This window comes from Mus musculus, chromosome 4 (genome assembly GCF_000001635.26).
Source record: "Mus musculus strain C57BL/6J chromosome 4, GRCm38.p6 C57BL/6J".
Classification (NCBI taxonomy): domain Eukaryota; kingdom Metazoa; phylum Chordata; class Mammalia; order Rodentia; family Muridae; genus Mus; species Mus musculus.
The window spans coordinates 128,049,745-128,064,210 of NC_000070.6; the positions used below are offsets into that span (position 1 = coordinate 128,049,745).

General features: G+C 45.1%; 1 protein-coding gene across 6 annotated transcripts in view; it reads left to right on the forward strand.

The window, feature by feature from the left end:
• The window catches only part of Csmd2 (CUB and Sushi multiple domains 2), a 581,156-nt gene that overhangs the window by 63,240 nt on the left and 503,450 nt on the right, over window positions 1-14,466 (forward strand). For all 6 annotated transcript variants that reach the window (XR_001784158.2, XR_001784159.2, XR_001784160.2 and 3 more), the window contains exon 2: window positions 9,218-9,434. Coding sequence is in view for 2 of the 6 variants with exons in the window: in XM_011240560.3 (XP_011238862.1) it covers window positions 9,218-9,434 (217 nt within the window). In the remaining 4 variants the exon portion in view is untranslated. The remainder of the gene's footprint in view (window positions 1-9,217; window positions 9,435-14,466) is intronic.

Here is a 14,466-nt window from a genome sequence, read left to right on the forward strand (position 1 = left end):
TCCTTCTACCACGGGTTCCAGGGATCAAATTCTAGTTGTCAGGTTTGTATGACAAGCATTTTGATCTGCCGAGCCTCCTCACGAGTGTGGTGGCTCATTTTGAAAGTGTTGAAACTCTAAGATTAACCTCTTTAGTGATTTTTTTTTAAATAGAAGACCAGACACAATGGTCAAACAAATGTCACTTAGGTAAACTCTTTTCTTCTTTCACTCTGGGTCTGCATTTCTTCATACTTTTTTTGAAGTCAGCTGCAAAGAAGTAGGCATCTCGGCCATTAGTCGATAAACCAATGCCATTTTAAAATAAGGGAATAAAGAAAAAAATGTTTAAACTATAAAAAAAAAGAAAGTGTTGAAACTAAGTCTTAAAGAGTTTAAATAAGTAGCTCATATGGTAGGAAGTGGGAAACCGTGACAGTTGAATCCAAGGCTTTGGCTTCCAAATTCTACCGCTGTAACCTGTTCATTAAGCCACCTCCCAAATAATCCAAATATAGGCCAATGAAGTTGGTGGGTGTTTTCGGAATGTTATAATAAGATTCATTCATCTCAGTCAATCTACTCAAAAACTATGTACTGAGTTTCTGCTACAGCCAATTATTATTGGATTGGTACTAGAGAAACAATCTGAATACGGTCTCCAGGAGCCTCTTGATGAAGACAGCGACATACACATGCCATTATATCACCATCGGTGGAAGCAGCGCTTTTCAGAATGAGTGATGAATGGGCCTCAGCCTACTTGAGGCTGCCTTGAGAATTCTGAGCTGGTTTCTGGAGGAGGTAATGAAGCTTTAAGTGCCTGCAGTTAGCTTGGCGAGGAATAGTCCGTGTACAGAGCTGGGTGGGCAATTAGTATTCATTCATTCTTTCTTTCAGCCTCTGTGAGCATCTGCTAAGGGCCAGGTGCTGCCTTGGGGGACAGAGAAACTGCAGAGGATAAGGAAGGCCCTGCCATCATGGAGGGGACACTTGTGGAGGTTGGATGGCCATACAATACCCAAGTCAGAGGTGCTCATGCTGGGGTCATTGGTGTGGAAGAGAAAGGCCTGGCCTTCCCTCGTGGTGGCCTCTGAAGTTGTGATACGTAAGAACTGAGAGTATCAGTGAGACCTGCTGGTGAAGGGAGAGGTTTATGGGATGAAGGACCAGAACCTGTCAGGATCATGAGGAGAGGATGTGATGAGCTATGGGGGCATCTGAGATGCGTAGTAACCGGTTCGAGACTGGTGATGAGGAAAGAGGAGAAGAGGAAGCAAGCAGTGGGTGCCTTTAGGCTTTGGGGGGGGGGGTCAGGGAAGGACTTTGTCTGGTTTTCTGCTGACTGGGATGAACAGCTAGCTAACAGTCACTCCTGGTTGAGAGGATTCTGCCAGTGTAAACAAAGGAACAATATTACTGAGAACGAGAGAGATAAGTGCGGCCGCTCATAAGAGCTGAATGTGATAATCTGCTCGAGGAATCTAAGCAAAATGAAAGGCACACAACTAGATGGAAACCAACCCTGGCAACACACACTCGAGAAGATTAAAAGCTCGATTCTATAGGGGGAAGGCAGACTGACAAGAAACAGAGAGGCCTGATGCAAGAACTGAGGGCACAGCGTGTAGAGCGCTCCCTGGGTCAAATGGAATACGATTAGAAGGCACATGGGACGCAGAGAGGATTTACATATTATATACATGATACACAAATATGTAAATCGCTAGAAAACATTGTAATGAAAAATGAGCCAAGGAGCTCGTCAGATAGGTGACTCCCAGGAGGAGGCATTTATGTGATTACGAAAAGGTGAAGGGTTATATCATGGTGTGTCTACAATGCCAACTGAGGCAGGGAAATCAAGAGTTCCAAGCTAGCCTGGGCTTCATAGGGAGACTCGGTCTGCAAAAAATAAAAAGGAGTGAAAGGAAATGAAAGAGGAGGAGGAGGAGGAGGAGGGGGAGGAGGAGGAGGAAGAGGAAAAAGAGGGGGAGGAAAGTTGGAATAAAGAAAAGCGAAGGAGACTTAGTGAGCAAGATTACTTGGGACGTAAGTCTGGAGACTCCAGTTTAAATCACAGCACCCAGGTTTAAAGAAGCCAGGCATGGTTCTGTGTGAACACTGAGACTTGCTGGCCACCAGCCCAGCTCCAGGTTTAGGGAGAGACGCTGACTCAAAGGAGTGAGGTGGAAGATAGGAAATGGGTTGCAGATGGTCTCCTCTTTCCTCTGCACATTTGTTCAGGGGCATGTACAATTGCACACACACACACACACACACACACACACACACACACAGAGAGAGAGAGAGAGAGAGAGAGAGAGAGAGAGAGAAAATTAGGTGTAAATTGAGTCCATCAAGCTGTCGAAACCACCTCGGTAAGAAAACCCATCATCAATGCTGGCAAAGGTGTCTTGAGATAGGCATTTGTCGACATGGTGCCAAGAATGTAATTGGCACGCACAATCCAGAAGGTAGTTTTGGGAATCTTGAGGCTAAGCCTCAGGGATGTTTATCCTGTTTGATCCAGTAACCTGAATGTGTAAAGGTTTGACATAGAGAAATCATCTAAAAACAAATAAATTAAAAAAAATAATAAAAAAAAACCCAAAAAACAAAAATCCCTTCTTGCTGGGTAGTGGTGGCGCACGCCTTTAATCCCAGCACTTGGGAGGCAGAGGCAGACAGATGTCTGAGTTCGAAGCCACCCAGGTTTACAGAGTGAGTTTTCTAGGACAGCTAGGGTGACACGAAGAAAGCTTGTCTAGGAAAAAAACCACAAAAACAAACAACAACAAACACTTTCTCATCTAGTTCTCTGGGGTTGTTTGGCTTTGTGGGGAATTGTATTCACCAGAGCCCCAGGACATGGAGGACCACAGGGTTTTTCTAACCCCAACCCCAGATGAGAAAAGGCACCTGGCCATGTGAGCCCTGGCTTGCACAGCATCAGCGTTTCTGGCTGCAGCAGCTACCCTGGGTTATAACACTCTCAACTCTCACGTCCATTTAATTTTAGGGAGACTTCCAAAAAAGCCCCACTTTCACCCCTTTCTAGCCCCGCCCAACAGTGCCCACTGCAGAGGTTGGTCAGTCAGCCTGTATTTACAGTATTCCAGCAGACAGCAACGCTGGGTGCAGTGACTACATAAATGGACATTCACGCTGGGCCTCTGGCCATGGAAACCCATTTTCCACCGCACTGCCTGGCATCCTGTCACCAGACCAGGTTGTATTTATAAACAGGATTAAGAAAAGAAAAGATCCAGAAGCGATTTAGGTGGCTGACAGTCGAATGGTTGAGTAAACTCTAGGATAACCACACATTGGGACATCGGGCATCCTTTTAAAATGCAGTTTATGAACAGTTTGAGTATCTTAGGGGGAAAAACTCATGTTGTGTTTACTGAATTGTTACAAAAGAAAACCAAGAAATGACCTAAATGGCCGTACTCAGAGGAGTGACTGAATACATTGAGATACATCCATGCCAGGCAATATTATACATTTATATAGAAAATAAGTTAGATATGTAGCTACTGACCCGAAAGGTGTCCCCAACGTATTGTTAAGTTAGCAAGCAAGTTGCAGAGAAATGAGCTGAACTGCAATCTCATTTTAAAAACAAAACCATAAAGTGTTCTCCCAGAATGTGTCCATATGCTTGCATGAGAGAGAGGGCGGTGGGGGCAGGGGGTTGCCTGCCTGAATGCTTACTTGGCTAACTCCGGTCAGTGCTCGAGAGAGGGAGTACAGGGTGCCCTTCTAGTTCTAAAGGAGCGAGGCTGTAAATAAACTTATCTATACATGTGCATCTATGTGTATCATAAGTAGACATTGCCTTTTGTAATCTTACTACAGAGCCTTCCAAAGGATATGTACGGTATTTTCTAAACAATTTTAACTGTGCACGGGAAAAAAAAATCTAGAAAATGAGACTATTAATAGCCATCGCCTCTGAAGGAATGTGAGATTCAAATTACTTCATCCTTTTAAACCTTGCCTGTAGTTTTCAAGTGCTCTACAAAGAGGAGAATGTATGTTATTATTTCCCATATGGTGGCCTTGTACCTCTCGACAGCCAGCCCTGCGTCTGCCTGGTGCAGCCCACCCCTCTGCACACCTTACTCAGCCCCTCCAGCTCACCTTTGCTGTAATTGATGTATCTTCTCAGCAAATGCTGATTGGATTCCTGGCACCTGGGATGCGCCGGAGCCAACACTAAGCTCTCTCATGCTATACGGTCTTACTTCCAGAGGGGCCATTTAGATATGAAAATGAGTGACCTCCTCCAAGGCCCTCATCATAGTCTCTTAGTGACATCCTTTACTTTCTGTCACCGTCTTCTCGATGAACTGCTCTCTGGGTCTCTTCCCCTGTTATGTCTATCTCCTGCCTCCGTCTCTTTCACCCTTATTGTACTGTAACCTGGGTAGTGTTTTCAAGATCCATGTTCTGGGATCCTCTGCTACTTTCTTTAGAGCAGGAAAGATCATTGACTTGGCTAGGGTTTTACTGCTGTGAATGGACACCATGACCACAGCAACTCTTGTAAGGACAACATTTAATTGTGGCTCACTTATAGGTTGAGAGGTTCAGTCCATTGTCATCAAGGTGGGAACATGGCAGGGTGCAGGCATGGTGCAGGAGGAGCTGAGAGTTCTACATCTTCCTCTGAAGGCCATTAGGAGAAAACTGGCTTCCAGGCAGCTAGGATGAGGGTCTTAAAGCGCATACCCACAAAGACACACTTCCTCTAACAAGGCCATACCTCCTAATAGTGGCACTCCCTGGCACTATTCAAACTATATTCAAACTACAACAATCATTCCCAGATTCCATGTCAGTGCCTCCAGGTTTGGCATTCATCCCCGGTGGCAATGTTGGGGATGGTGGCAATGTTGGTATCAATGGTTGTACTAGTCATGAACAAGGTTAGATATTAAGACTCTGAGGAGTCTATATGTCAGAAACACTCTGCACTCCTAAAGGGTACAGTTACATCACTACTTCCATGGGTGGATGGAGGCTCTATTCAAGTCCATGATCTGACACTTATCTTAGGACTGATATAGAGGAATGAACCAATCAGTGACTTGATGCAGTGACATCACTGGGCTCCCACCAGACTTTTAAGGTCCTGAGATGAAGCAGTCTTGGTGCCTGTAGCAGAAAGGGATGTTTAGGGAGGGGTACCTGGGCCTTTTGGAAAGCTGTAACATGGAAGTACTATTTCTTTATTCTTGTGGTTGGGTGTCTGGTTTGTCTTCACTTGTGAACCTTTTTGTACCTTGTCCAGTGTTTATATATAGAGTTTATTCCATTTACTGTTATTAGTAATCAGTACTCATATCTCCTGTAATAAAGGTGTTACTCTTCAACCTAATGTTTGTATACCTTTGACGTGCACACATACACTCACCAACTCACACACTTTCACACACTCACATATGCATGTTCACACTCACACGTACACACACTCACACATTCACACAACATGCTCCCACACATACACACTCACCATCTCACACACATACACACACTTGTATTCTCACACACATACACTTATATAAAACCATCGATGTTACAGTATCTTTAAGGAAATTAGAAAACCACAAATATTTATTTGAATTGTCTCTGATAACTTTATAACGTGGAGGTTTTTTTTTTAAATTTATTTATTATATGTAAGTACACTGTAGCTGTCTTCAGACACTCCAGAAGAGGGCATCAGATCTTGTTACGGATGGTTGTGAGCCACCATGTGGTTGCTGGGATTTGAACTCCGGACCTCCGGAAAAGCAGTCGGGTGCTCTTACCCACTGAGCCATCTCACCAGCCCCATAACGTGGAGTTTTTAAAAAGCACTTCGTTAGCCCTTTATTCTACATGGAATTTACTTTGATATATGCTCTGAATTCAGAAGATAATTATTTGCTGAAATAGTTAAATATTTTGTTCTCCTTTTTTTTTTTTTTTTGGTTTTTGTTGATTTAAAAAAAAAAACTCCTTTATCTCAGTTTTGTCCTTCTTCCTTCCCTTCCTTCATTCCCTCCCTCCCTCCCTCCATCCCACCTCCCTCCCTCCCTTTCCTTCCTTCTTTCTTTTCTTGAAGTGCTACCCCATTCTGTATCTGATCACTGAGGCCCCTCCCCCCACAGTGTCCACATGCCAGTCACGATACGATTTAGTATTCTTCATTATGAGAATAGTAGATTTTCTACTCTTTAAAAGGCAACACATTGTCCAAACAACCCATTTTTTCCAGTTAAATTTAGGTATCATTTTCCCAGAGTTAAAACACACGTCCTTGGGCTTTTGATGAGCATTGCGTCAGGCGGATAAATTAGCTTTTCAATAACTTTTTGAGAGGTTAATATTATAAATTAACCTTTCAGTAGTTAGACTTTTCCACTCAAGACTCCATCATTTCTCTCCAATTATCCTGATTTTTTTAAATCCCTCTGTAAAACTTCTTTCCATAAAATACTTATCCAGTTTTTCTCCTTCATTCCCTCCCTCCCTACCTCCCTCTCCTCCCTCCCTCCCTCCCTCCCTCCCTACCTCCCTCCCTCCCTCCCTTCCTCCCTCCCTCCCTCCCTTTGTTTCATGACACTGAGGGTGGAACTCCAGGGCTTCCCATGTTAGGTGAGTCCCACATCATGAGCTACATCCAAGAGCCCACCTACACATTTCTCCTCCAGTTTATTTCTGTGTGCACTATGCGCTTTGTAGTTGCCATGAAAGGAACTCCATCCTGCTTTCATCTGCGACTGGCGTCAACGAACCTTATTGACTTTTGCATGGTTTGCATTGGTTTACTTTGCTGAAACTTCTTCTTAGTTCTAATAGCTTCATGATCGATTCCTTTGGACTTCCTGGGCACATTAGCATACTGTCTGCCTGCCATCTCTTTGCATCTCCTGTTCTCATTTCTCTCTCTGGTGCTGCGCGCCGAGCTTTTCCAGTCAGGCACGTGGTCCTAGGGAGGATGCTGACATCTCTGTCTCAGTTTTGAGCCCTATCAGATGCTTCACCTAAAGTACAGGGCTGATGAATGGAAGGCGGCGTTCTTCTGCCTTGTTCTGAATGCTTTTTTTTTTAAATCAGAATTACATGTCTAATTTTATTAAATGCCTCTTTAGCATTTATCCAGAAGCCCTTAACTTTTTCCCCCTTAATGGAATACTTTGTATTAAGAGATTTCTTAATATTAAAGTCATTTAGAGATTAAGTGTCCTTCGTCAGTTAATCCCTAAAGTGGTTTTAAAAAATTAGTGTTGAGTCAACTTATCAGCGCCATCGTAGAGGAAGTAGCTTGGCTATATGAAGTCCCAACACTGAGTCATGGTAGCTGTGGCCCTGTTCTTTAATTCCTCTCCTCTCTAATTCAGCCCCTGTAAGGGAAGATACTAATAGTGTCTACCCCATGTGGCTATTGTGAATATCAAGCCCATGAGGGCAGAGGTCTTAGAGCTATCTAGACAACCACTGTTGGAATACAAAGACCCTACTAGCTGATTGAGAACTGACTGTGTACCTGCATGCGACTGAGAATGCAGGATGTAAAGATTTCAACCTGCATGGTTCCTGCTCTTATGTTCATATCTTCACATGTCCATATGGAAGCAGGAAGTATGCTGTCATGCTAAGTACTGGCTAAGTGTGTAGTGAGAAACTGTAGGTGCATAGGACCAAGCAACACTTTGGCTGGGAAGCTGGAGTATAGGGAGGGAGAGATTTCAAGGCACCAAACCATGTAGAGACCCTCATAGACATTAGTTTCCTTTCCGTTTCCTTGTTGATGATCAGGGAGGAGCCACTGGATGTCGGAGGCAGTGGTGATGAGGGAATGACTCAGTTCTAGCTCTGTCTTGAAAGGATGCCTCTGGATGAATATAGATTGGTAAGGGCCAGAGTACATGACTGAGGAATTGGGAGTCCAAGGCAGAGCTTGGTATAGGAGGGTGGGAGTGTGAGAGAAAGAGAGAGACAGACACTGGCCACGGGGCTGTGAAGAGAAAGGTGTCACTTTCGGTCTTATTTAGACTTTATGGTGGGGACACCATCCCATCCCCTAAGCAAACGATCACCAGATGAGGGGAGAGTGGGCATTTACCCCAAAGTAGTCATGCCTGGAGCCCAGGGGTGGCAACTGGCTTGTACTGTGCAGTTGTCCACTGTCAGTGCATGAGTGGGAAGTACTCTGGGTGAGACAGAGACAAGAGGCTCCACCGTTGAGCCTGGGAAGGAAGCAGAGCCATCAGACAAGAGCAAGAGGGTACAGTGGTATGAGAGGAAGCCAGGGTGTGGCTGCTTTAGTGAGGTTCAACTCTAGCAGCAGCATCAATAGTACGGAGAACCAACTAGAGATGCTACGTCTCCAAGCCCTGCTACTTTGACTCACTGTCCATCTGAAGCGCTCTTTGAGCCAGATTTACAGCTGTCAAGCACAGGGTGCAGCCTGAGCTGTGGCAGCTGAGTAATGTGAGGGGCTCAGAGAGGTCAGTTAGTGAGAAGATGGGTTGCATTTGCCCAGCACTGGTCTGTGATCTTGCTATACCTGCTCTCAGGTAGACATGTGGGGACAGTGAGGCAGAGCTGTTGAGGATGCAGAAGGATCAGGAGGCAAGCTGTGCTTCCAGTTGGTTTGGCTGTGGAGAAGAGGACATAGCTGGGTTGCAGAAGGAGTGGTGGGGGGTTGTTTTTATGAAAGGTAGAGTCTGAAACAAATTTGAAGTGAGGAAACCCCAGTGGAGAGGAAACAACAGAGCATGTACAAGAAATGTCCTTAAAGGGCCAGGAAGTGTATGACTGCAGCGATCCCATCTAGGTAGAGGAGAAAGGATGGCAGTTTGTGGCAGACGCATTCCTGGCTTATATTTTCTAGCAAGGGTGGGGAAGTGAGGACATCAGCTGAGGATAGTGAAGCCACAGGCAACAGGAGGTTTGAGATGGTCCCCTGGCTGGGTTGAAAGGTCTATGATGCACTCTGCTTGTGGCTGTGGCTGTCTTTAAGCTATGACCATAAGCTGTCATCTTATAGGGCTTTCCTGAAGCTTCAATATAACTGGACACAATGCACCACATGGGGACAGGCTGGGTACCAATCCCAGGGCAGCTCATAGGAAGCCCTCAGTCAAGTGATGGTTCTTTGACGTGGTACTTCCACCTCTTAGAAATTTCTTGAAGGTTCTCACGTCCACACTGACCTTTTGCCCTTTCTCTCTTCCAGGCCAGAACTGCACATTCCACCTTCAGGGTCCCAATGGCACAGTGGAGAGCCCAGGGTTCCCTTACGGCTACCCGAACTACGCCAACTGCACGTGGACCATCACCGCGGAGGACCAGCACAGGATCCAGCTCGTGTTCCAGTCCTTTGCATTAGAGGAGGACTTTGATGTCCTATCAGTGTTTGATGGCCCACCCCAGGCAGAGAACCTTCGAACAAGGTACCATTCTCTTCCCTCCTTCCTGCTGCAAGCTGCTGTGCCTGAGCCAATCCTGGCGAACAGAGGGAATCTGCTTTGTTATTTATGTTTGCATCAGCTTGTATTAATTACATATATCACAATGCGTATAATAAGTTTTGTTCATAAACGTTCTTTTTCCCTCTCCTACTCCCACTCATCCCCTGACCCCCTTTATCTTCCAGTTAGTCTTCTACTTTCATTTATCACAGTTTCCCTTTATATGTGTATGAACCAAAGAGTTAAATTAGGGATACTTACCAAAGCATGGGCAAGGCCTTCTTTATAGAAGCATTGGGCACCTTACCAGTGCCTACACCACCAGAGAAAATGCATCTTTCTCCCCTCCAGCATTTATTAACTGCCTGAAATCCTCAGGAAGGGGCAGGGCATCATGAGACCCTTCTTTCCCCAAATGTGGACGGATCTGGTCTTAGGTGGGGCATTGCCTTCCTTTCTACGGGGCCCTCCCTCAGCACCTCTGCTTGCTTGCTGTTGTTTTTATGACAAGGTTTTGCTATTGCAGCCCAGTACTTCAAACTTGTAATCCCTCTGCCTTGGTTTCCTGAGTGATGGGGTTACAGGTAAGCCTCCCTCAACATGCCTACCTTCTCTGTTTCCTTTAAGGCTCCCAATTCTTTTCTCCTACATTGTTAGAATACGATTGGCAAGACTGGGTCAGACACTTGGGAAAACTGGGTAGAAAACAGAAGTTATTGAGAAATCCCAGTCTTTTCATGGAAACTATTTTTGTCGGCATAAGTATATCTTTGTCTATCTGTCTGCTTGTTGGGTATATCCTCCACACACAGAGAAAATGCTTGTATTTTCACCTGACTCTGAGTCATGTGGGGCTGACGGCTATGAGTGATGGGTGTTGCGGTCATGGAGCATGGGTCTGGAACCACAGAGACATACTGAAATAGCCCTTGCATTTGTATACCCTGACTATGAGACTAGAATTGAGACTTTGAGATGACGCCCATCCTCTCTAACTCTATCATGTCTGATGGAAGCTCAAACCAGAGTGAGGCTGAGATGGTTCAGAGCTTTGCCACTGCATTGCCTCCCAAGACAAGGAGGTCACAGATGAGAAGATCATTGGAGAGTGTCACCCTCTGCAAGAATGGCAGACTTCTGGGCACATAGCCCCACCACAACAGCTTTCTGTGCTTCATTGACCTGGAGGCCTGCTATGCACCATCACAAGCCTTAGCTCTGCTCTCACTTAAGCTTCCAAGATTCTCAGAGACCTAACGGGTTAGTGCTTCACTTGGGCTTACTCTCTGTGATGGTTTGTATATTCTTGGACCAGGGAGTGGCACCATTTGGAGGTGTGGCCTTGTTGGAATAGGTGTGACCTGGTTGGAGTAGGTGTGTCACTGTGTGTGGTGGGGCATAAGATCCTCACCTTAGTTGCCTGGAAGTCAGTCTTCCACTAGCAGCCTTTGGATGAAGACATAGAACTCTCAGCTCTTCCTGCACCATGCCTGCCTGGATGCTGCCATGCTCCCACCTTGAAGGTAATGGACTGAACCTCTGAACCTGTAAGCCAGCCCCAATTAAATTTTTTTTTATAGGACTTGCCGTAGTCATGGTGTCTGTTCACAGCAGTAAAACCCTAACTAAACAGAAGTTGGTACCAGGAGTGGGCTATTGCTGTGATAGGCCTGACCATGCTTTTATTTGAAAGAATGTGGATTTGGGGACTTTGGATTGGGAAAGCAGTGGAATGCTTTAAATGGGGCTTAATGGGCCATCCTAGTAGGAATATGGAAGACTTTGTTGCTGGAAGTAATTTGAACTGTGTTGACCTGGCCCAAGAGATTTCAAAGGAGAAGAATTTCAGAATGTGGCATAAAAACTGTTTTTGTGGTATTTTGGTGAAGAAAGTGGCTACTTTTTACCCTTGTCTGAAAAGTCTGCCTGAGGCTAAGGTGAAGAGACTCAGATTAATTGCATTGACAAAGGAAGTTTCAAAAACGTTCAGCAGAGACTTCCTTCTCTGGTTAAGTCTTATGAAGAGAAGTTTGAACAAGCATAGCAAGCCAGTAAGAAATATTCCTCTGTGGTCGCTGCATCAGCTCCTGCTACCTGACCTGCTTGACTTCCAATCCTGACTTCCTTTAGTGATGAACAGCAATGTGGAAATGTAAGCTGAATAAATCCTTTCCTCCCCAACTTGCTTCTTGGTCATGATGTTTGTGCAGGAATAGAAACCCTGACTAAGACACTCTCTAAGCTGGCTTGAGGGTGTTTCTGCACACCACATGTTCAGGGTGGTTCCCCTAGCCCGTGAGTCTGGGGAGCCTGCAGCAGAGTTAGGGAAGTGGTGCCCAGGCATGACAGGGCTTATCTGTTTTTCTTATGATATTGCACACAGTGCGGCATAGAGGTGATATTTTAATGAAACCTGTTAAAGGGACTAAAGTCCTCTTTCATTCATTCATTCAGCAAATATTCTGTGAATATCTGTTTCATACTAGTGCTGTCCCAAGTGCTGGGGGGGGGGGGGACACAGCAGCCAGTGGATAGAAGACCCTGTCACCATGCACCATGGAGTTCACATGCTAATGTGGAGACAGGCATGGCCTATCTCAGTGGGCGCTGTACAGGCAAAGCAGCCCAGGGGTGGCTGGTGGGATTGGATTTTGTAGGGCTGCGGGGTGTGGGGGACATTGAAAAGGAAATGTGACACCTTCCTTTGTGGGTGCCTAGGGAAAGTTTCCAGGCCACAGGCATGGGTGGCATTGGGGCTTTTGGAAGGATGTTCCTTCTAAGCACAGCCCACCCTGAAGAGGCTCATCTGGTTACCTGGCTCCTGTTGTCCGTTGGTAGGTTACCCCTCCCAATGGTGGGCTTCCCACCTTGTCACATTCACAGCATCCACTGGGAGGGCGAGTTGGAAAGATGCCTCTGCCTCTGAGCTCCCTTGGTTCCACGGGGGCTCACACACTGGTAAACCCAGGAGGAGAAATGAGCCCAGAGAACATGGGGGTGTGCCATCCTGGGAGGGACCGGTTGGCACCTCTGGAGGCATGGACTCTCAGGCTCTTCTGAACCTTCACATTAGAGCTTACTGGTTTCCCCGGGTTTTCTCATTCATAAATCGGTTGTCATCTTTGTGTGTGTCAAGGAAGTCAGCCGTCATCCCAGAAGGGCCCAGGACTGTGTGCTTCTGTCTTCATGGCACCTGGTTCTGCCTCTGCTTCTTTGTGGGCACCCATGTTCTTTCCATCTCCTCAGACTTGACAGGCATTTTCCTGTTTTATTGGTCTTTTAAAACCCCCAGTGCTGGGGCTATCAATTTTATTCTTTCTCCATTATCTAACATATTGATTTCTGCTTTTATCTTTCTCCATTCTTTTCTTCCACTTACCTTAGGCTGACGTTGCTCTTTGCGGGTTTCATGAATTGAATTAGTCCCATTATTTCTTGTTTGATAATAAAAGCATTAAGAGGCATTTTTCCCCTAAGTGCAACTTTGACCATATCCTGTAAATTTTGACGGGTAGTTGTTATTTCAGAAAGAGTTTCTAATTGCAGTTTTGTTCTTGCTTTGACTCTGGAGGCTTCTCCTCAGAATTTCAAGTATTATCTGTTTATTCTCTTAAAACTTATGATCTAGTTTTATTGCATTATGATTGGATTATGCCTTTCGACTTTAGGAGAGTGTTGATTTTCCTGCTTCCTTTTTAAGACCATATTTTATAAATGTTCTATGGGTATTGGAAAAAATCAAATATTTTGCATTGAAGGATGAAAATTCATGTTATTAATCCTCTGGGTTTTTTCTAATTTCTTATTTATTGTTTAATTGATATTCATCAAGATAAGCAATGGACTGGTCTCAGGCTTGCAGAGTTGTCATTACTGCTATTTATAAGTTTTCAAACACTTTCTGTGTTTTGATGCAGTAGCCCAAGCCTAGACATATTTTTCTTTTTACATTGTCATGCATGGGGTATGGCATGCATGTGTGGTGAACACATGCGCATGTGGGTACTCCTGCATGCAGAAAGGTCAGAGGAAGATTCCAGGCTCTATAGTTCTCTGCCTGACTCATTTGAGTCTGGGTGTCTCACTGGACCCGAAACTTGATGGCAGGCAGCCAACAAGCCCCAGAGATCGTCCTGTTTCTGCTCCCTGAGAGCACTGAGGTCACAGGCTTGTGCACAGCCATCCCTAGCCAGGTGATGGGGATTCAAACGCAGGTCTTCCTACTCACAAAGCAACTGTTCTTACCCAGTGAACCAACTCTCTAGCCCAGTCCTTTCAAAAAAGAATTATAGTTATTATGTTTAAGCGCACGCGTGTGTGTGTGTGTGTGTGTGTGTGTGTGTGTGTGTGTGTGTGTTTGTATGTGTGTGTGCGCACATGTGTGCATGTATGCATGCTTGCATGCATGTAAGGTGAGTGCAGGTGACCATAGAGGCCAGGAGAGGGCATTTGATTTCCTGGAGTTGGAGTTTCAGGCAGATGTGAGTTGCCTAACAGGTGTGCTGAAAACTGAACTTGGTCCTCTGCAAGATCAATATGGTCTTAGCCAATGAACCATTTCCCCAACTCCCGGTAAATATTTTTAAACATTGAAGCTTCACTGTGATTTTTTATTTTCTTGATATAAAAAATAATACCTTCCTTATTCAATGATTTCTTTTGCCTTTAATTTTTCTTAGCTACTAATATTGCCAAGCACCCCCCCACCACCACCACCCTTTTTTTTTAAATTATATTTATCCGGCAGCCTTTGCCAGTTCCTCTATTTTAATATCTCAATGGCATTGTTTAGGCATGGCTCTTATCCCTAAAACATCAGTTTTTAAGAGTTCCTAACAGGACTTCATTCTTTAGCAGCAGGGCTTTGACCACTCCCCTTCCAGGCTTCGACCACTCTTCTTCCAGGCTGTAACTGGTGTTTACTCATCCATGATGTTTGATGCTTTCAATTTTTAAGCGTTCTTGATGACACTTCTTTTCTCCTGTCTTCAAGTACAAGATTTCTTCACGTTCC